General features: G+C 35.1%; 2 protein-coding genes across 2 annotated transcripts; one reads left to right on the top strand and one right to left on the bottom strand.

Annotated features, from left to right (window-relative positions):
• The first annotated feature begins 1,033 nt into the window (after nucleotides 1-1,033).
• Nucleotides 1,034-24,294, top strand: LOC117316172 (tubulin epsilon chain-like). The gene is made up of 12 exons (XM_033870682.1): nucleotides 1,034-1,218; nucleotides 1,521-1,594; nucleotides 2,117-2,236; nucleotides 2,896-3,011; nucleotides 3,319-3,440; nucleotides 13,382-13,448; nucleotides 16,362-16,482; nucleotides 17,638-17,840; nucleotides 18,524-18,664; nucleotides 19,589-19,729; nucleotides 23,091-23,265; nucleotides 23,902-24,294. The coding sequence occupies exons 1-12, from the start codon at nucleotides 1,194-1,196 to the stop codon at nucleotides 24,058-24,060; spliced, it is 1,464 nt and encodes a 487-aa protein (XP_033726573.1). The 5' UTR covers nucleotides 1,034-1,193; the 3' UTR covers nucleotides 24,061-24,294.
• LOC117316173 (tripartite motif-containing protein 2-like) lies at nucleotides 5,493-13,361 on the bottom strand. The gene has a single exon (XM_033870683.1). The coding sequence runs from the start codon at nucleotides 12,888-12,890 to the stop codon at nucleotides 11,514-11,516; it is 1,377 nt and encodes a 458-aa protein (XP_033726574.1). The 5' UTR covers nucleotides 12,891-13,361; the 3' UTR covers nucleotides 5,493-11,513.
• Nucleotides 24,295-24,312: the final 18 nt, after the last annotated feature.

Genomic DNA, 24,312 nt, shown 5'->3' with positions numbered 1-24,312 from the left:
CATAAACATATAAGATATCTCATATAATTTGGTAAAATACTGCATCAGCATTGCTCCGCGAATAAATGACAACTAGGCTTGCCATAGGTATGTAATAGTATACTCCCAGTACTTTCCAATGTCTTTGACTGAACCATACTCGATGAGTTCTTCGATGGTGTCTTTCATCCGTACCTGTCTGCTTTCAGAGCTGGATATGGATGTCAGACGGTATTACTGCGAGTCATCGAGGACTGGAAACTGGCACTCGACCAGAATAAGTATGTAGGTTGCATACTTATGGATCTCTCAAGGCTTAAGGTTAAAGATGAATGTTTCTAGATGACGGTAGTATATAGGGCGCCGTGTCAGTTTGAATAAATGTGTTTTTTAGTCAATTGAAGTGAGATGGGGTGCCGTTTCGCTCGTTGCGGAGTTACCAACCTTCCCTATTATACATTACACATACCACTGATATTATTTTTGTTAAATTCTCATTTTCTATGCAAGCGCCTGTGTATTTAAAGAGGTAACTCTAAAAGAAATATATTTCCTAACAATTATTTTCTGCAATTATCTGTTTTTACAATGTTTTAGGTTCTAGATCCTATTTTATTTAAATAGATACATCAATTACTGTAAGTGGAGACAGCCAGATCAGACTTCGCTGGTAGGGCTATCCCCAACACTTGGAAAATCTGACTGTGCTACATTGTCCAAAACTTTATTTAACAGACAAATTCTTTCAAATCCAAGCCATAAAACTCACAATCAGGAAAATACACTTGTATGTTTTTTTGTTTTGTTTTTTGTTTATATCTTTATTTATTGTGTATCTGTATATATCTTTTACTATTTGCGTCGGTTTTAATAGTTAATTTGAGCTAATATTAACTTGTTATAATATGTACTGACTATAAATAAAGTTTGAATTGAATTCGTCCCGTCTACATGTCTTCGAAAATTAGCGCGAACCAACACTAATATTAAACGCATTTCGCTCTGGTATGTTATTTACGACCTGACGATTTAGGATATCATTCCAACGAGTCTCATCTGCGTTTGATATGCATACATCTCTTATGCTATCTTCAACAAGCGTGTTAATGACATAGCTAAATAACATCATGGACGAAAAAGCGATCGTGGTCTTTATTTACACACATGTATTTGTAAATTCTGAATGTTTGTGAGGAACAAATTCGCGTAAAAGGATGACACAGTCAATAGTAGTGCAAGGTGAGTCGTTTGCAGTAGAAACACACTGCAGGCAACTGATCATATCTCGCCGTGTAAAACCTCTAACATTGTTGGAGTAGTCTCCAAGGTGTTAAAACAAAATGGGGGCTACGTATATACTGTACCTGCTTTATGAAGCTGATACAAGATTTTGTTTCGGATGGTACTGACTACTGAACCCAGTTTTGTCAAATTTAAACAGTTGCAAAACATAGTATTTTCTACTGAATACCGTTGCAAATGATATATTCCAGAGTTTGTATAAATTCAATGGAACGCTTTTTCCCTGATTTCTGTTGTAGTTGGTCAGTGTGGAAACCAGATAGGCTGTCGGTTCTGGGACTTGGCATTACGAGAACATGCAGCTGTCAATAAGGTACCAAACATCAATTTATCTTCGAGTTTATTTAAACTCTAAATGGCAAGTTAATGTACACGTACTCTTCATAAATAAGTTGATGTACAGAACAATTGCATATAAAATTTAGAATTTCTTAGTTTGATCTTTGTTGCATGTAATGAATACAAATGTCATAATTTTTCATTATGTTTTGAAAAAAAATTTGATAACTTAAAAATGATTTTATTGTCTGCAAAATGCATATATAATGTAGGATCAATTTCACAGATCTGCAGTCTACGCTCAATAATATAAATCAGAACATTAAACTCCACATTCAATTTTAAGCTCATCACATGAACAGAGTAACTTGTATATTTTCTGGGGAAAATCGTTTAATATTTTATGTATGATCATTTTGAGATAAAAGTGTTTTCCAATCAGCAAAGTTATCATATGCATTTGCCTGTAGTTTCCAAAGTGATTAATGCAAATTTCCTTAGAACAGCAAGTTAAACGATGTTTATATTGTATATGTTTCTATTTGTTGATGTTTAGAGTGGACTGTATGATGAATCTATAGGAAGCTTTTTTAGAAATGTTGACTCCCGCTATGATGATCCTGCTGACATTCCACTTGGGACAGGAAGAGGCAAGATTAGATCACTCAAAGCTCGGGTATGTAATATAATGTGTACGAGAGGATTATCTGGTTTCAGAAACAACAATGCCATGGTTATAAGTTCGAGGTTCATTCCCATTATAAACAAAACCAATTTATTTCTCTCTCATGCCATTCCTGTCAAGTCAGTAAAATGTCCCACTATGACATGAAGAACTCAAAAAAATTGAAGATGGTTGTCATTAGAGGGTAGTGAAGGCATGATATGAATATTCATTTCAGTCTCGAATATCAGTCCCAAAAATTAATGCATTTTCAAATATTTGTAGAGTTATGTCCTTTCACATGTATATTTACATGCCAATTAAAATCAGCTATACCTATTAAACATCCTCATTCTAATAAATTTTCAAAAACAAAGCTTTTGGTTTGGTTTATTTTGTCAAACGTCCTATCAACAGCCAGGGTTATCTAAGCACATGCCAGGTTTTCGAGGTGGAGGAAAGCCAGAGTACCTATAGAAAAACCACCAATAACAAAGTCAAAATAGTTGTTTTTAATCAGACTGGTGTACATGTATTTAAATTTTTACTGCAATATCATGAATGAGCACCAAAAGCAGAAAATGCATGCAAAGAAGTATCAAAACAATTGCATCAACATAATATTAATGAGGCCTACCATACATATATAAAACTTGAGGTATATTTTGTAGGCTGTACTGGTGGATATGGAGGAAGGAGTGGTCAATGAGATGATGAAAGGTCCACTGAAGGAGGTGTTTGATTTCCAGCAGCTTATCACAGATGTATCGGGCGCGGGTAACAACTGGTTAGAACACTTCTGACATTTCATCATATTAAAATGTAGTGACTATGTCAACTGTTAGAATTTGTAAACTTTCAAAGAAGCTTTTTAATAGTGGATAATATATATATATATGTGTGGATATTTTTATGTGTACATGTATCATAGTAACCGCCATATTAAGTTGATACTATATTGTCCACATCAATTGTAGTTTAGTAATGATACTAATGAATACCATTTCATTGTATGAAATCAACCCATCTATACTCTGAGTCAAATTTGATCTGTTGGTGCTCTGGGCTTTATACAGTAAATGTTTTCTACACAGGGCCGTCGGTCACAAGATGTATGGTACCCAGTACAAGGAGAAGTTGACCGATGTAATAAGACGGGCAGCAGAGTTTTGTGACTGTCTTCAGTGTTTCTTTGTCATTCATTCTATGGGAGGAGGTGAGAATTTCATTTGCAGTTACAGTGGAACTTTGTTAACTCGAACTCGGAAAACTCGAATACCCCGCTTAACTCGAAGTACTTCGTCAGTCCCGGCCGAATTCTCTCTTTATCCTAGTAAAAAACACTCCGAAAACTCGAATTCGGAAAACTCGAAAAACTCAGATAATACGAAGTGAAAATTTGGTCCCAACAATAAAAATCCTACTTGAAATGATCGAATAACTCGAAGTATCATTTTTGTGTCCAACAACGATCGGTGGTAAACGCCGACATTTTTTCAACATCGAAATTCCGTTTGTATCGGCACTACAAACCTACTGATTATTATGTGCTTTTATAAGTGTTTCATAAATTCATTAAAGAAATTGTCGGTGGAATCTTATAACAATAACTGTCGGTGATAAAAAGTACTGTTTTTACTTACATCAGGTAATGTCCTAAGGCGGTCGCCGATAATAGTACACATGATAGTCAACAACTCATCTACCCGCTCGCTCAAGCGGAATTAATCTCTGACACACCGGTAGATCTACTCGGCTGATGTTTTTACAGGTGTAGAAATGAAACAGTCACTGGTGCCTATTAAATCTTTAAACTGCTGAAACGATAGCTTAATTACTGCCGAGGTGTTCAGAGCACGACTGTAACGGTCAGCGCTGTCTATTAAATCGGATAACACACCAACTCAGTAACAGTAACATTTTATACGCACATGCGCAACCTAACTTCCTGTGCTAATACACATGGAAATGGCGTGGTTGTCGGTAAAACGTAAGTAGGACTATCAAACAGTATCTTATATGTCCTATATAAGGTAATCATTCTGTTACATTTAACATTTTACATATAATCTGTGTTAATTTTAACGGCTATTTGATATAACATTAATAAATTGTTATTCAGTTGAATTTCATTTTATCGTTATTCCTTTCGCACACATGACATGTACATCAGACTGTTCTTGAAGTGACTAAGCGAAAGAAACTTTATCGAGACTGTATATCGGCAAAACTTCACCAAACTACGAGTGACAGAATGAAATATTACATTTACATTTACATGTATTGACCCATCTTTACACTTAACTGATGAGCGACAGAGCGGATTTATAATGATTATATAATGTTGACAAATATTCACCAAACTTTGCACCAAAAATGACAACTTGCCTAATTTGAACACTCGGATAACTCAGAAGTTTTCTCATGGTCCCGCCGAGTTCGAGTTAACAAAGTTCCACTGTATGTGTCTCCAAATAAGATGTTGACTTTAAGCTATTTTCATGACCTCTAGTGCTTTTTAGAGTTTGGAGGTCCCTGTCATTGGTTTCATAAACACAATCAGGGCTTTTTCTGGGGGGGGGGCGTTCATGGGCTCCATTTCCAATTGAAATTATTTCATATTTAAGCCAAATTCCCAAAATTTGCAGTTTACTCCTGAACAAATCTTTCCCAATTCACCGATTATCTTCCCAAAATGACAAAAAAAAGGCCCTTTCCCAAACCAGTGAGAAAAAGCCGATAATATTTTCCAAAGGAAAGCATTATTTGATTTAAAAAAAAAATGTAAGTGAAGGAACTTTCCGTAAATTTTGCTATGCTTTTCTATAGAAAATTTCAAGTTATGGAATTCCTTAAGTTAAAAAATACTGATGAAACAGCTAGGGCAAAGTGTACAATGGGCCAATTAATTGATGTCATAAGTCCTGTCATTGCATCTTCTTTTCCTGCTATTGCTGTTCCGTTCAACATAAATAAGACAATTTTTCATTTTGTTTAAATCATAAAGGCAAAACAATTTAGTCTGAAATGTTATCTGTTTTAAAACTTCATATTCATATGGATAGGCGCATGTACTCGTGTGTGCACATTATATCAACTGTTAACATTTATCATATCCCAGGACATGCATTCAATATACTGTTTTGTAATGTCATGATAATAATTTTCTTTGTGAAGTTCAGTGTGAGTTTAATTTGGTGTGAAACACAGTATGAGATTGAAAAAGATCAACAATCAGTTCCATATTGAATAAAACAAAAAACACAGGTCTGATTGTAGAAATATTTATTAACAAAAACAATTATCAGGTTAGAAACCCCACATTTACCAAGTACATTACTATGCATTATGTAAAACATACAAGTTACAACAGGGAGAAATGCATAGAATACTATGATCATTAATTACAATTTATTCAATAATAACCATCCTCGAAAATTCAAGGGTTCACATGTTATCTTTGGATTTCAAAAATGTAATTTAAGAAGAGGCTGGTTTCGTTCACCTGTTAAATACTGAACTATCATACTGTCCGATAATTTGGAACCGTCTTGGATTTATAACTGACCTGACGAATTATGATAAAAAGCTACACTCGGCCAGGGCCAGGAGAGGAAAAGCTGTAGGTGAAAATAATCTAATGGAAATTGACAATGGAAAATGTCTTGGCAAATCAAACAACAAAGCAGACATCTTGGACTTGGAATTTAAATATGTATAAAAACAGAAACCTGTTCTGACTTATGAGATGATTACTTTTGCCAGTTTAGCAGTAACTTTAAACAGGTAGTTTTACAGAGGAAAACCTGAAGACAGATGATATACTAAGGACCGACAAAGGCTCAATAATAAGGAACTGAATTGTCCCAGATGCCTACAACAGTCAAATTCCCCAAACTTCAGCAGTTTCAATTCATTAAATAACAAATTTAAATGATTTGTATGGCAATTTATAAATGAGTATATCAAATAGTTGTTTTCAAAATATTTACTATTCACAAAACAAATAGATCTTTATGCATACATTTTATTGTACACACATACACGATACATCTGAACTAATTATAATGTGTTAATGTACGTGTGCACACCTGTGCAGGTAAGAAAACATATGTGTTTTGTGGTATGATTGATATTTAAAAAATAAATGGTAGCTATAGGCTCAGATGGATTATCTATATCTTCTTCCCATCGCACCATCCCACATCTGTAGAATTTTATAAACCAGAATTTCAAGCAATACAAATCACAAGGACTTCTTAGGTAAGACTCTGTGCTTCAATAGTATCATTCGACATACCGGTAATCCTGCGTGATGTAATTGTTCACATTTTAGAGCTTAGGTAAACATTTACTTAATAAAGACAAATTATATTGGGTCATCATTTTCATAGTTCTGTAGATACCGAGAAGAGATTTGATGATGTTATTGACAAAATTCTGTTTTTCTTTATTTAACACTGTATGCCACCTATCTTTATCATCACAATGAGTAAAATGCTTTGACTTTATCAATATACATGAATGTATAATAAATGCACGACAATTGACAACAGTGTGATTTTTTCTGCCCGATACAAGTACGTGTATGTACATTTTGTACATCAAATATTAAAATGAACATGTTTTCATTCTCTTAGATTCATTTCTTAATAATCCTTGATTTGGAATAATTGTTGGAGACCATCTGTACTAGAGTAGCATGACCAAAGTACAAATTTAACACAATTAATTAGGTAACACTTTCAGATGTTCAAGCCACAAACATTTCATCTTTGTGGGATACTTAGTAGTAGAAAAATCCTGGGACAGTATATGTACCATAATCAGATAATGCTATGATGAAAACACATGTGCATTTCAAAATAGTGGCAACATTACTTAAAATAATCAGTGCTAGATAATGAAATGGTAAGATTTTTTTGCTTGTTTTGTTGTTGTTTTTTTCCCCAACTGGATGGGGAAAAGAAAATATGTGTTTTACATTCTTTTCGACAGCACTGAAAAAGTTTGAGTCATCACTCATCATTCAAATCCAGTGTGTGCAACACAATATATATGAAGCAATGTTGCACAAGTAACTGAACTACAATTCTATTACCATACTAGTTACAGGTATAAGAAAAATAGAATTTGATATCATGTATGTTTCAGATCAGTTAATCTCAGTTCAGGCTAGGGCCAACATTTCATAACAGCTCTTTGTTCAAGGTTCATCTCCAACACATAAAGATTATTATCAGTAGATCTTTTTTCTTTTCAAACATTTTTTTTTTCAAAATTGCATTATAATAATTCTAACTATTACTTCACCCGTTAAACATGTCTCGTCAAATTAGACTGACCAGATAGAGTGAATTCTGATTACAGGCACATACAAAAAAATTGTTAAATTGAATTTTACGAAATTGCATCAAATCTAGCAGAAGGTATAATATTACATTACATTTTCCATCACAGGAAAACAAAAACTCAGTCTACTTTTACTGTTTATACATTTACATACCAATATTTAATTACATTTGTATAAGGTAAAATACTCCAACAAAGATATATCACAAAAGTGCACTTTTAAATCACTAACCTTTTATTACCAAGAAATTGCCATTTAATATATAAAATTTCAAATCTTGAAATAGACATTTAAGCTGGATATAAGAATAGTACCATCTACGTATACCCATACAGGGTTTGGAATCAAATTGGATTGGATTGGATTGATTTGCATATGAAAAAAAGCATAGGGTAGACCTCCAGTTAGTTTGAACACATTTTTTTTTCTAGAAAACCAATAATTTTCTAGCTAGTACAACACTGTAGTTCAAACCTAGCCGATTTATATAGACCCACATTTCAGCTAGTTCAATTTTGGCCTAGAAGCTGATTAAGCCTACTGTGAAGCTTAATCTTTGTATTTCCTATATTGAAAGATCGGCCATGGAAAAATGAACAACATATCTCATATACAGAAATTTAAACTTTGTGGTAATGGACTACAGTTATTGCGTGATCAATTAAGTCCAAATTTTACAAACAAACCATTCATGTTAATGAAGTATCTGGACTGTCAAAACATTGTGTGCACCCAACACCAAAACAGAACTTAAGGCCCCAACTGTGTATAACATAAATATCCTATCAATATCGAATGGAGTACTGATTTGATATTAAAATTGTTGCCGATCTCGCGATGTTTGTAACTAGACATATTTGTTTAAGATTCTATAAAATATCATTCAAATATTATGATAATAATTTACAAATGACTGAACCAGTGCACTAAACATGTTTGGACTATAAATGTGATGTGTAGACGTGCCAAAAGTATTGGTCACATGATATTTTTAGTACATGTATATCATTCATTCAAATTTTAACAACAATATTATTAATTAAGAATAAAGAATAAAACGACGTCACAGTATATATATACATGATGTCGACTCTGATAATTCAATTTTAAATTTAATTTTTCAACCTATAATTTTGAATAGTTTGAACAGGATGGACAGTATTTAATTTTGTTGAAACTAACCAGAGGTTTAACCAATATATACACAAATTGAACACACAAGACGATTCATTCCAAATTAAATGCATTTGATTATTAGATTTTCATATATCTTTTTTGTTTTAAATTCTCATATAATTGCACAGTTATTGATATCCACATATGATTTACAACAAATTACATAGTGTATTTTGTTATTACATGTTATTAACATTGTATAATTTCAATTTTAACATACATGTATAAATATTTTTTTTTGCAATTTTTGCTGTTTATATGTTTCATTACTTGAGCATACTGAAGGCACTAACATGTTGATTTAACATACATTATCGATGCAGGACAGAGAGACGGCCGTTATAACATGTTGATTTAACATACACTATCGATGCAGGACAGAGAGACGGCCGTTATAACATGTTGATTTAACATACACTATCGATGCAGGACAGAGACGGCCGTTAAAACATGTTGATTTAACATACACTATCGATGCAGGACAAAGAGACGGCCGTTACAAATTTTACAAGGTTCTATATATATGGATAATTGATCTGGCCCTATATAGCTAGGGATAAACATGTATACACATATGCCTGGTAATACCAAGTATTCGTAATGTATACATATATATTAGATTTTTGTACTCCCATGTAGTGTGTGTAATCATCGTTTGGCCTTTTGTGTTCTGAACAGATTTGACAGGACAAATATTGTACAGATTTCTGTGTTAAATTAACATTTGTGTTTGTGTCTTATTGACAAAGGGCCAGATGTACAGCTGGCAACATTCAAGTTTACAGATTCAAACCTTATATTTTTTTCCTTAGAAACTTTTCATGTATCATTTTGAAAAGTGATAATATGTATAGCCAGTAATGAAGTTAAGAAGTTGAATAATGAAATGCAGATCACCTACATTGATAGATGTCAACCAACACATTCCAAGGGAGATAAGTCAAATGTCAGATTAAGTATATCAGTTTTTCCTGTCTAAATAACTGGGTGCCAAATACGACCCCATTCCTAATGCATTTTAGTTTTACTTTTCCACAAAAAGAAATTAATATTCCCAATTATGTCCATACTACAAAAAACTAAAAAAAACATAGATTAAAACAGCAAATATTACACAACATAGATTAGAAAACAGGACAGACAAGGGTCAAAATTAGTGTGTACCACCTTGTAGAAATACAATGCATTATAAAACCGATAAATGTCAAACAATTATTACAGGTAAATTTTTAACATAATTTCAATGTAAAATTTCCCCTTATTTTGTCAATTGGATTCTCTCAAAATACCCCGAAAAAAAACCACTGTAATGGTATAGCATTCAAGTTATTTCAACCTGAAACAGACTGCTCACTAGTACTACTATCCGTGAACATGTCAACAACGCTCTCCAATAAATCGGACCATTGAATGAATCTCCATGTTGGGCTCACGGTTTTTACGCACATATGACCATGAGTGAAGTTTACAAAAAAAATAAATAAATAAAAAATGTCAAACAGACATTAAATATAAACACAATGTGTGTGTATGTTATGATGAACTCTGCAACTGTGAATTGGGACTGTATAAATAATAATAATTGGATAATGAACAAATATCCTACAACTTGTCACATCACATCAACTCCACAGCAATTATATGACTTGGACTAGATCTAGATAACAAAGTAGACAAATTAAAGAATCTAGACACCATTTCACAATACACTGTACAATATTAATTTCTAATACAAAGAAAAAATCATAAACAGCACAAAAATCACAGATCCAGAACAAATGATATGATAATGTATAATACATTTACTTAACGCTAAAGCATATATTCAAAATACAATTCGCAAAATTCATTTGAACTCGACTCATCTGAAAATTCAAAGTTGCGGATTATTACAAAAGTTTGCAAACAACTTTTTTTCCATACCCCTATGAAACTAAATAAATAATTGACATCACACTTATAATTAATTTTTGAAATTGATTTTCAAAATTAAAACATGTTTTATGTACATTTGAACTGACCTGATAAGGGATTCTTTTTCACAAATCATTACGCAATGTCAATGGCCGTATTGTGACGTCACATTTTTCGTGCCAATTTCGGATTTTTTTCATAGAGGTATGAAAAAAAAAATCTCAACCAATCAGAAAGCTGCATTCTGCGTACAAACACTGGACAATTAATTATAATGCAGTGTAAAATTCTAGATATACATGTAGCACACACCAATTTTGACCATCTTTTTTTTCTTATCTAAGTTTTTAATTTCTTTTGGAAAACGATAACATTTTGTAGAGACATTGGGAATGGGATTGATTTGCACACTTACACATGTATATTGTTCATTACATTTGACATAATCCAATACCCGCCTGAGTACTGTTATATTTCAACCATCATGTCATATGTAACACCAAACAGTTCCCAAACATTGTGAATAATATTTATGTACGAAATTTTGTACAAATATAGACATAAAATAAGGCTATAACATGCCTCGTTTTAACTTATATGTTTTGTAAAAATATTATAATTAGTTGGAGGGATTGTATCCAGTTCACTCCAGTTGGTTACTTGAATTTTCTATAGACACAAGTTAATCTGATGCTTGCATTTTTGTCTTCTGTATTTTGAATATTACACAAGTTTTCTCAATTATATCAGCTAACTCAAAAAAATAAATATGTATCTAACAACCACTCCTGTGATTAACAAAGTGGTGCTAGCAGCTGCTGTAATACAGATACTTCCTTGAAGATTCTAGATTGTACTGCCCACACCCCACTTGTACACCCTCACTTCAGCAAACTGTGGTCCACTAAACAAAACTGCAATGTTATTCCCTTTTGTCACTGCTACATTTAGAGGTTTTACGTTGGAGCTTATTAAATCAGTGTCCTTCACGAGTGTACGTATGTGTTGTCCTTTTGATGTAAATATTTCCACACGAAAATTCCCTGCATCTGCTACAATAATATTGTTTCTGTCGTCAACCGCAATTCCCATTGGCAACGACAAACATCCTGAGGCACTTCCTGACTCTCCGAACTTTCGTTTGAAGTTTCCAGTTGAATCAAACAATTTGATACAGTCATTTCCAGAGTCGCTCACAATGATGTAGTCCTTATGGTTAAAGGTGACAAATTGTGGGAACATAAAATGATTGTCTCCTGAGCCTTTCCAGCCAAATTTCATAGAAAATTTCCGTTGATCTGTAAATAGAAGCACATTATGTCCCTCAAGGTTTGTTATTGCAACATGATTTTTTGAGGAAATAGCAATACCGCTTGGCTTATCGTGGCGGTAAAAATCTCCATAAGATTTCAACATTTTCCCGTCAAAGTTATACTCCTGCATAATTGCATTTCCTGGCGAGTTGTTAATTGCAACCATTATGTTGTTGTCATGTGTCATTGCAACACTGGCAGCTTTTGTGTGTTGTCCTGGACATGCAAATCTTGATAGAATTTCACCTGACTTTGAAAAGACTAAAACTCTATTAGAATGATCTGTACCTCGGTCTGTGATAATGAATTCTCCATTTTTGCCGACTGTTAACCCATACGGTTTCTGAAAGTCGTTAATTGTTGCAGCCCATTTACCAAATTTGAGCAACATGCCTGCAGTGCATGGCAACCCAGATTGGTCACAGGGAGAGGGCATTGTTTCAGGGACTGTCACCATTTCTGGCACGCTCGGATATAGTGGCTCGGGTGTTTCAGGTGTAACTTTTTCCCAGTCTCCTTCGACAATAGTCGGCGGTCTGGCTGTTTGCACTGGGGCAGGGGCGAAGGGGTGGGAAGCAAACCCCATGGGGCCTCTATCTGGACAAGGCGGGGCAGGTCTCGCAGGTTTTTCTACAGTGTCTTTGAGACTTGTAATATAATAGTTATCGGGGAATCCCTTCACACCTTCTGTAGGCAACGTGGTGTCCTCTCGACAGACGGGACAAGGAAACTTACCGGTACTCTCGTACCCCCGACTTGTGACAAAATCTCGGAGACAGTCCAGACAGAACGTATGGAGACATGGCAAGGCTTTTGGTCTGTCAAACGGATTAAAACATATGGCACATGTTAGATAGTTCTCTTTGATCTGTGACCGCAAACTCATCGCTGATACCGGGCGATTGGCCATCTTAGGCGGTTCTTCTTTCTTTTTCTAACGTCCAAAAAGTTTGTTTATCACGGAGGAGGAAGTACCGCTTTTACAATCATCTCCCACCGGTAGCGAATGTTTTTTGGAGGATAAAATCTGTTCCCACTTGAAGATGAAAACTATATTACATCGTAAAAACTATAAAAAAAATTGATGCTATATTGTAATTAAATATCAACCCTACGCCAGGGAATTAAGCATTCCGCGATTTAGTAATGAGGAGGCATTTGTAACAGCCGCAGATGACTAAAGAGTTCGCATGACTTTGACTCACATGGGGCCTTTTAGGGGTAATTATTTTAATAAAAAAATTGACGCTGTTGATATAAAAATTATACATGTACGGTACTCATTATTTGTATAATGTCAAACAAGACATATCTGATGATACCACTGGAAACAAAATCAATAATTTAAACATCGACAGTGACTTTTACACTTGCAAACGTTTCTTTCTTTTATCTTGACAGGTACTGGTTCTGGAGTGGGTACTTTCATTTTGAATCTGTTGGAAGAGGAATATCCTGACATATATAGGTATAAGAACGACAATGAAATATATAGAAATAACTGCCTCATCTAAAAAAATAAAGGCGTAAAATATCATTGTATCTGCAGAGACATATATACAGGTATATATGTCTCTGGTATCTGTAATTATATCAATATATGTAAACGTGATGTTTATAGCAATATTTTACCAATATTGGTATTGTAGCAGGCCGGGTTTTAATTGTAAATACTGTACATAGTTGTACGGTCGCCTTCTAGCTTCCGGCTTTCCCTTTAGCTCAGTCGGTAGAGCGGCGGACCAGTAAGCCGAGGGTTGCGGGTTCGATCCCGGCTGGCTGCACACCGCTACTCCTTCAACTTTTACATTGGTGCCGCAGACCACTCCAAGTGAAAGCAAGAGGCTTCCTTGGAGATAGGACCTGGGTTGGTGTGTTCGGGGGCGAACATGTTTGAAGGAGGGAGTAGTGTAGCAGGCCGGATTTTAATTGTAAATACTGTACATAGTTGTACGGTTGCCTTCTAGCTTCCGGCTAGGGGGAATTTCCCTTTAGCTCAGTCGGTAGAGCGGCGAACCAGTAAGCCGAGGGTCGCGGGTTCGATCCCGGCTGGCTGCACACTGCTACTCCTTCAACTTTTACAGTATTATTTATGGTCATGACATGCAGTACATGTATACATTAAAAATTGTAAGGCATTCATTTTATTAGATACCTTCAGGGAGCTTTACACATTTTTCCTGATGCATTGTGTCAAGTACCATTGGAATTTTTTTGACCAAGGACAATGTTCAAGGTGAAATGCTAAATATCACTAGCTTCATCTAAAGCTAAACTAGTTTATCTGAGCGATTGACACATTGCACAAAGATAAACTAGTTTATCTAAGCGATTGACACATTGACATATATGATTTAAATGTATTTTATTGGATATAGTTGTATAAATATCTGAATGAAAATTAACATGTATGCATTTATAAGGCCCAACACATCCAAAAATTTGAAATATATCAGCCAGATCACATAACACCTCATCTTCCGGTTAACTAATAAAGGTCTTATTTATATAAATGGAATTTTACTCTAGATGAAGGACTATCAATTATTTAGTTTAATTGATTAACTTTTTTAAAAGACTGCGGCCACATTCAAGGTCACAGAGATCATGTGTCAAAAGTTATTAAGAGATTTCCAACAATTTCTGGACCTGCGCAGGTCATTAATTTCAAACTGGAGAATTTGATTCCTGTATTGAATATTCGGGAGTCTCCAGTCCAATGCGGGAAACTTGACAGGTATATGCTTCTGAAAAACAGGCCCAAGGTCATGACATTTGATTAGTAGTGTAGCTCTTGTTAGGATGAGGGACTTTTTTTTCCACAAGAATGACCTTAACAAGTTTTCAAAGTCAAGTGCTAAGAAATGTGTTACAATCTTTTCTTCTGAATAGTTACCTTTAAAGGGGTTCACTCGGACCATTTGACTGGGTCTCACTAATTACTGACAAGAGCCGAGATGCCTACGGGCCATAGTGGCTATCAGAAAAAAATTAAATCTTTTCCATCAAAGATCGACTCTAAATCTTCATCTATGGCGATAGATTACCTCAGTTTTGTCTGGGTTAAAAGTTTCTAAAGACTAATTCTAACCTCTTGTCGCTAAATCTGTTTTTCTTGTCGGCTCAATATTACCTGTCGCCAACATTACATCAGACCACAAAATATTCCAAAATAGAAAAAAATAAACAAATCATACATTGTATTAATAAATAAAAACTTTGTATATTTCTCATTTTCTTTCTTGTCGGCTTCTTGTAGGTAATTCTAACTTCTTGTCGGCTCTTGTCGGTAAATCTATTTTTCTTGTTGGCACAAATACCTGTCGCCAACATACATCAAATCACAAAACATTCCAAAATAGAAAATAGATTACTAATAAATAAACAAATTAAACATTGTATTGATCAATAAAAACTTTTTTATCTCATTTTCTTTCTTGTCAGCTTCTTGTTGGTAATTCTAACTTCTTGTCGGCTCTTGTCGGTAAATCTAGTCTCTTGTCAGCTCTTGTCGGTAATTAGTGAGACCGATTTGACCTGTAACCTACTGACACAAAGACATTATTATATTGATGAATTTGACATACATATACCTATTGGAATTTTATGGAAGGTTAACTGTTAACAGTTTCTGGACCTTTTGGGCCTCTTATTTCTGATGGAGCACCGGGGATCTGTAAATTAAGCTGTTCTGTATAATGTTGTCTGTAAACAGTGACAATATTATAGTCTCTTTGTGGAGTACATGTGTGTCTCATGACTCAGTTGGTGAGGCAATGCAGATAGTGATGAAACAGAGTGCATGATTAATTTAATTTAAATCACTGCCTCCACAAGGGATCGAACCCAGAACCTCTGACTTACTCTCACTAGCCGAGGGGTATATTGTGGCTAATATTTATCAGGGTCGAACACTCCCCCATCAGAGAAGAACTCGTCCTTGAGGGGTTAAGTGATGCTTTCACAAGTAACACTAAGTATAATTCCTGAGTCCCTATATGGACCCCATTGTAACGTAGGGCAGAATTAATCAAATTTATATCACTGCCTCCGCTAGGTATCGAACCCGGGACCTCTGGGTTACTAGTCTTACATTCAACCAATCAAGCTTTTCTCTTGCCGAGCGGTATATTGCGGCTTGTATTTTACTAGGGTTACAGTGATAATTCTTTAACCTCTTTAGCTTCTTAACTCATGTCCATATTTCTGATTTTGCAGGGTAAAAAAAAATATCACTTTATAAGATTTGAAAAACATCTTTTAAATCTTTAAAAAGTTGAATCATTTTTTTCAAATGATGTTTGTGGTCCCATATCAATTTTGAGCTAAAGTCATAAAATACCTACATTAATAATACATCACATGTGTTTTATATCAACAGGTTTGTCACTGCTGTTTACCCTTCAGCAGAAGATGATGTGATTACCTCCCCATACAATAGTGTGCTGGCTATGCGAGAACTGACAGAGAAGGCTGATTGTGTTTTACCTGTGGAGAACCAGGTAAATTACAGAGAAAACTCATAGTGATTTACCTTTACATAGCCAGGTAAATTACAGAGATACCTCATAGTGACTTACCTTTACATAGCCAGGTGAACTCCAGAAAAATCTGAAAATGACTTACCTTTACATAGCCAGGTAAATTACAGAGAAACCTCATAGTGATTTACCTTTACATAACGAGGTAAATTACAGAGAAACCTCATAGTGATTTAGCTTTACATAGCGAGGTAAATTACAGAGAAACCTCATAGTGACTTTCCTTTACATAGCCAGGTAAACTACAGAGAAACCTCATAGTGATTTACCTTTACAGAATCCCCATCCTCCGAAACTATCCCCAACAGGAAATGATTGATTCACCTCGGGAGGTAGAATACCAAATCACTGACATTCTCTAAACAGACCTCTTATACTCAAAATCTAAACCCAATAGTTTGGATAAACCAGCTACACACCCTGATACCACTAGGGATCAATGTACAAGGGTAAACGTTGCATCCCTACTGTGGATTTCTCTTGTACCTATAAAATGCCTGGTAAATTAAAGAGAGTAATCTGATATTGATTTAACTTTAGATAGCCAGATAAATTGTTGAGAAATCTGATAAACATTTACCTTTAGATACCCAGGTATATTACAGAGGAATCTGATAAACATTTACCTTTAGATACACAGGTATATTACAGAGAAATCTGATAAACATTTACCTTTAGATAGCCAGATAAATTACAGAGAAATCTGATAAACATTTTTCTGTAGATAGCCAGGTATATTACAGAGAAATCTGATAAACATTTTTCTGTAGATAGCCAGGTAAATTAAAGAGAAATCTCATAAAGATATACCTGTTGATACCCAGGTAAATTACAAAGAAATATCAGATTATGATTAGGATAAGATTTGACTGTTATTAAGTTACACTTATTTAGCCCTCTTGAAAACAAAACAAAATTAAAATTTTGGACTTAAGTTTGAATTTGTAACTGAAATGTATAAACACATATAGCAAAATTATACTTGTCATTTAACACTGGGTAAGATAAATCAGATTTTTGTCAAGAGTAAAAAAAAGGCAGATGTTTGCCTGTATGCAATATATGAATTATTTTAATGCTTTGTTTTTACTAAATTTATTACACATTCTATTTAAGGCACTGATGGACATAGTAAACAAGGTTGGAAAGTCGGTGCCATCCCTAAAAACTGGCAAAAAAACATTCTCAGGACTGTCTGAGAGTATGAAGGCGGGTAGTGCCATAACTACAGGGGAAGGAAGTGTTGTCCCTAAGGTGGAGGAACGGCCATTTGACAGTATGAACAACATTGTGGCTAACCTTCTCCTCAACATGACAAGGTAAATAGGGAAATATTTCCAGTTTTGTTTCAGATGCTACTTTGTCTATATTGGTTCCCGTGTTGTTCATTTAACATCGAATTGCTCTCGATGACAGTGATAAAACATTTCAGTCTGTGACAGTGAGAAATCATTGTATTGTACTCTCTTGTGAGTGTTCTACCAATCAGACTTGTTGGACTCATGCCTGTTAAGTTGAGCAAGAGTGCAATACAATGCATTTATGATGCTGTGGTGATTACTATAGAATAAAATGCAATTTGAATGGCATGGAATCACGCCTTATGGCATTCTGTGCTCAGGTTTGTTTTAATATGGAAACGAAATAAAACAGTTGCGGCATTTTGTTTTTAATTATTTTTTTGATGATTTGTAGCTAACCAATATTGACCGAGGTTTGGAACTAAATATGCATCTCCAACGCAGAGCACAAACTAAGATGTGGACAATTTCTTAGATACAATGACAGGAACATACTGTAATCATTGGGGGATATCTGAGAAACTGCTTTTTATTACTTAATTTTTGTGTATTTTTTTTTTAAATCTCAGTTGGAAGCTTTTTAACTTGCACAGCTTTAAACAATAAACTGGGAGTTTGTATACTGTAGCAAAAAAAAATTCTCTGATGAAATTTTTAGATCAAAACAAAATCAATAAGAATGTATTTGTATTATTTTACAGTTCTGCCAGGTTTGAAGGCTCGTTGAACGTTGATTTAAATGAGATTACTATGAACCTGGTCCCGTTTCCACGGTTACACTACCTTGTCTCCAGTCAGTCTCCACTATATGCCATAGCTGATGTGAAGCTGCCTCCCAGAAGGTTTGTCTATCAATTCTCCCATAATTCCAAATGATTGACAGAAAGAACAATATTTTTAAGCGGCAGACGAAGGAAGCCAGCTTGGCCAGTTCTAAACTGGAATGAGGGGGCCCATAGTCTCGCACATCTATGACAGTTTACAAAAAGTGCAGCTGAATCAACTTCTACACAAAGCAGTGGAATCAGCTTTTCATCAGAGTAGCCGAATTGACCGATATAAGATCTGTCAATCTGTTTACAGTCATTGTTACTGCCCTGGTCATTTGTCTGATGAAAGTGACAGTGAAGTCACTGAAACATCATGCTCAAATCATACACTGGTTGTGAGTGTAGTCACCAAAACGCCCCGCTCAAATCATACACTGGTTGTGAGTGTAGTCACCAAAACGTCACACTCAAATCATACACTGGTTGTGAGTGTAGTCACCAAAACGTCCCGCTCAAATCATACACTGGTTGTGATATACCAGTCTTTTACTGGTCAATTGTCTGATGAAGGTGACAGTGTAGTGACACCGACACGTCACCATTTTGGTTGTGATATACCAAAGTTTGTTCACATTCATCCTTACAATCCTGAAGAATATGTTTCATAACACGAAATTGAAGTCCCACAAAAACATCAGATTGTACAGTATACAAAATATTTACCACTACGCACTACCACCTGTGATTGGTTATTGATAAGTCATTTCAGAATATTCAAAGTTTTTAATGTAGGAATGCTGATTTTATTGATAATTATTAATTAATGGCATTATTAACTTACGTAAAAATAAAGATACATGTACTGTTACATAATACTCTAATTAATACCCTGTTCTCATGAATAAAGTATGTTGATAATCATCAAAAGTTTACATTGTTATTTCAATCTTATGTGTTAATACTTATAAAAACAATTATACTTCCTATGTACTCCAGACTGGACCAGATGTTCTCCGATGCTTTCTCCAAAGACCACCAATTGTTGCGCACAGACCCGAAACACAGTCTGTACTTGGCATGTGCCTTAATGGTCAGAGGAAATGTGGAGATTTCTGATGTGAGAAGGAACATTGACAGGTAAAAATGTTCTGGCTTTTCTTACAATGGAATATCACATGTTAAAAAGCATTAACACAGTCCAATAATAATGTTTTCTTCATCAGTATACCCACTAAAGTGAAGTTACTCCAATTTCTCCTACATGGAGACTCCTAATCCGAAGGACCAGTGAGCTTATCACTGTAACGAACCGGTGGTAGGTACAATGTAACTGTAGTTACCCACCGCCAACATGTGGCTGACGCCTATCCAGGGGCCTGACGGGCAAGGCCCAATAAGGGAAATACATATAGCAAATTCTTTGCAAATTGAGAAAGATCCTTCCTCTTTACCTGTAGGAATGAAAGGATTTGTGCATATTTGGTTTGTAGCATCCTTGGGTAAAGGGGAACCAATTTTGTATAAAGGGTGGGTCTGACCCCGTAGGGGCCCGAGGGACAGGGCCAAATAGAAATATGCACCGAATTGGTTAAAATTCCTTTTCTGTATGAATGAAAGGATTCATGGATAGTTGGTCTGAAGCATCCTTAGATAGAACCAATTTTGTATAAACTTTGGGTCGTGGCCCTACCCCTGAGAGGTGGGGTCAAATATCATATGGGAAATGAAGCTCATTCTTTAAAATCCTTCTTCTGTTGAAATGTAGATTGTTTTCACATACTCTGTCCCATATCCGGATGATCAATACATTTTTTAGCTCACCTTCATCAACACCACCATCAGATGGTGGGCTATTCAAATCGCCTTGCGTCCGTGGTCTGTCATCTGTCCGTCCCTCCGTAAACAATTCTTGTTATTGCTATTTCTCAAAAAGTTTAATATGTAGGATCCCAAGATGTGCATATTGCATTTTTTGACCAGTCGGAAAACAACATGGCCGACAGGCAGCCATCTTGGGTTTTAACAATTAAAGTTTGTTATCGCTATTTCTCAGAAAGAACTGAAGGGATATTTCTCAAATTTCATATGTAGGTTCCTCTTGATCCCAAATTGTGCATATTGCATTTTGGGATTGATCAGAAAACAACATAGCCGACAGGCAGCCATCTTGGATTTTGACCATTGAAGTCTGTTATCACTATTGCTCAGAAGGTACTGAAGAGATCTTTCTGAAATTTCATATGTAGGTTCCCCTTGGTCCCTAGTTATGCACATTGCATTTTGGAACCAATCTGAAAACAACATGGCCGACAGGTAGCCATCTTGGATTTTGACCATTGAAGTTTGTTATTGCTAATTCTCAGAAAGTACTGAAGGGATCTCAAATTTCATATGCAGGTTCCCCATGGTCCCCCGTATTGCATTTTGGGACCAATCTGAAAGCAACATGGCCAATAGACAGCCATTATCGCTAAATCTCAGATTTTATATATAGGTTCCCCTTGTTTGAAAAGTACTGGAGGGATGTTTCTCAATTTACACAGATTAGTAAGAGGAAGGGAAAAATAGAGAGAAGATCAATCTGACATAGAACCTATAAAGATCATTCAATTGTGGGTGCCAAGATCCCTCTGGTATCCCTTGTTTAAATATAATTATGAATATTTGTATTTTAAACATTTTTTACTATAATCGCAGGTTGAAGATTTTGATTTAAAATGTTTTACATAGCTTGTCATAGATTTGTTATAGATACAGTATAGGATGCTGGTGTATAGCATGAATGTTCTTTGGGGATGTGGGTGGGGTGGGGGTCAGATATCCATGTAATTCAATAAAATTTGAAAACAAGAATGTTCTAATTGTCCTTTGTCTATGGTAGGCTCTTAAAAAATCTAGTTATTGCTACTTCTTGAGATGTATTGGAAGGATCTTCCTCGATTGTCTCCCTTTGTCTTTGTATATGTTCAAATTTGAGACTGTTCATCAGACAATCTTAAGGTGAGTTTAAGATTAATAGAATCTTTCACCGCCTTGGAAGTGAGACAGGGAAATCTCAACCCGAGGGGAGATTCTTAAGTTGCCAAACACAAGGCTTGCCGAGTGTTTGGCAGCTTAATTATCTTACCCCGAGGGTTGAGATTCCCCTGTCTCACTTCCATGGGGGTGAATGATTATTTTTCTCTTACCCTGTTTACCCTCTTATGTATCTAATATTGATGTTATATCAATGCAAGGAAATGTTGCCGTGACTTGATTGAATTGTCAACGTGACTTTGACATCAAAGATTATCTTTTTTTATTTCTCAGAAAGAGCTGTAATGATTTTTCTAAAATTTCATATTATCTTTGATCCCTATTTGTGCATGTTCAAACCTGGAATAAAGTTGCATTGTAGTAAGGATATCTCAACACACCCTACAGATTACATTAATTCTAAATTTTTGCTGTGATTTTTAGAAATTGATATGTATTCTTTACTGCTTCTCCAGTTGATTTGCAAATTCGTTTAATGCCAAATTTGAATAAATTCTATAATAAATCAAATGTACATGTATGTTCTTCTCACTTTTCAGAAAGAGTCATTTTTGAGGTAAAAGTGACAAATTTAGGTGAATTTTGAGAATTAGGGATTTTGCAAAATTTGGTATTTCTTTCACAAAGCATCAGTATTTACACATATATCCATGATGCATATACAGGGTGCTTCTTTACTATCAAGTGCAAGTTATTTTGGTTGTTTTGGGGGAAAAGTTTTGAAATTTTAGTGAATTTTTGAGTTTTGATTAAAACTTCCTATACTGACTAAGTGGGACAGGTGACATATAATTATGTGTAATTCTTGTTTAACAACTGAACATAATATAGTCTTACCTTGTCTATATAACAGATAATTGATAGAAAATAAGTAGAGAAAAAAAAAGAGAAAAAGATTGTATGATAATAGGTTCCAAAAAGGAATATTCTCCTTTGATCTTGTTAGTCAACTAAATGGTAAAGCTTTTTGCATGACATTTTTTGTAACTTTAATATTGCCATTATTGGCCTCTGTGACCCTAGTTAATTTGTTTGTCCTTTGACTGGTTATCAGTTTACTTTTCCTCATTATGCCTCTCTGTATATAATATTATACCAGGTTGCAGGACATTTTAATTTGTAACTTAAACTTTCACCATTGATGTTGAGATCTGGGCATACAACTTCTCATGAATATGCATCTCAAATATAGCATATTGTATGACACTATATTTTACTTTCACCTTGACCTCTGTGACCTTGGCTAAGTTTGGTATGCTTAGGTTTGTTATGCGTTAAATATTGAAGATACTGTTAGAATGGACCAGTTATGTGATAAATTAATATTGTAACCTAGCATGCTGCATAAAACTGTTGTAAGTTTAACCTTTGACATTGACCTCTATGACCTTGCTTATACTTTTTTTTTAATTTTGTAGTGTGAATATTCATGTTTTATAGGCAGATTTCTCATTGTTTTTAGATTGAAGCCAAACCTACAGTTTATCCATTGGAACCAGGAAGGCTGGAAGACTGGTTTATGTTCTGTAGCCCCAGTAGGACAGCCGTACTCACTCCTAACTCTCGCTAACAACACGTGTGTTCACCATACCTTCAACGACCTCAAGGACAGATTTGTCAAACTCTACAAACGCAAGGTTGGTATTTACATCTTGGGAGGCACTGAGGTCTAGTGGTAGGATGCTGGGTTTCATGACCAAAAGGTTGCTAGTTCAAGTTTCGGTATGGGTGCCATGTTATATCTTTTTCCAGTCCACTCAACCAAATTCCAATCCTGGACTGGTTGTGATATACCAAATTCCAATCCTGTACTGGTTGTGATATACCAAATTCCAATCCTGTACTGGTTGTGATATACCAAGGTCCAATTCTGTACTGGTTGTGATATACCAAAGTCCAATCCTATACTGATTGTGATATACCAAAGTCCAATCCTGTACTTGTTGTGATATACCAAGGTCCAATTCTGTACTGGTTGTGATATACCAAATTCCAGTCCTATACTGGTTGTCATATACATATGTGTATGATAATCACAAAAATTGGTCCTCAGAAAGTATCGCATGTACAAGTATGTACTTAAAGTTCTAGAAAATCTATATGCAAGCATGTATTTTATAAGAGATAAATTACCTTTAGCTATAGTGAAGTATATATCCATGATACATGTATATGTACCACAACATATTTGCTCAAAGAAATCAAAAAAAATCAAATAAATAAACACATATTCCTATATTTTATTAAAGATATGACATGCCTTTGTATTTCAGGCCCATATACACCATTATACACATGTAGATGGTATGGAGTTATCTGATTTTTCTGACAGCTTAGAATGTCTCAACTCTATCATCACCGAATACACAGACTTAGAGAGACAGCTCAGTAATCCACCACCCACGGAACCAAGGTTACAGGTCATGACCTAGCTGGCCCCAAGTAGACAAGGTCAAATACCAAAACCTAGGTCAAAGACGTTCACCTGCTTTTCATGGAACTTAGGTCAAAGGTCATGACCTAACCCCCAAAAGACCAGGTTAAATGTCAAAGGGGTCAAGGGAGTAGACCTTCTTCTACTTACAGAACCATGACTACAGGTTATGACCTGACCTCAGATAGTCAAAGTAATGGGTGAAATGTCAAAACTGGGAACAATGGCAGCTTGTCATGGAATCAAGTTT

Source organism: Pecten maximus, chromosome 18, assembly GCF_902652985.1.
Source record: "Pecten maximus chromosome 18, xPecMax1.1, whole genome shotgun sequence".
In the NCBI taxonomy this organism is placed as follows: domain Eukaryota; kingdom Metazoa; phylum Mollusca; class Bivalvia; order Pectinida; family Pectinidae; genus Pecten; species Pecten maximus.
Note: the sequence above shows the minus strand (reverse complement) of the source record. Positions and strands in the feature narration are given on the sequence as shown.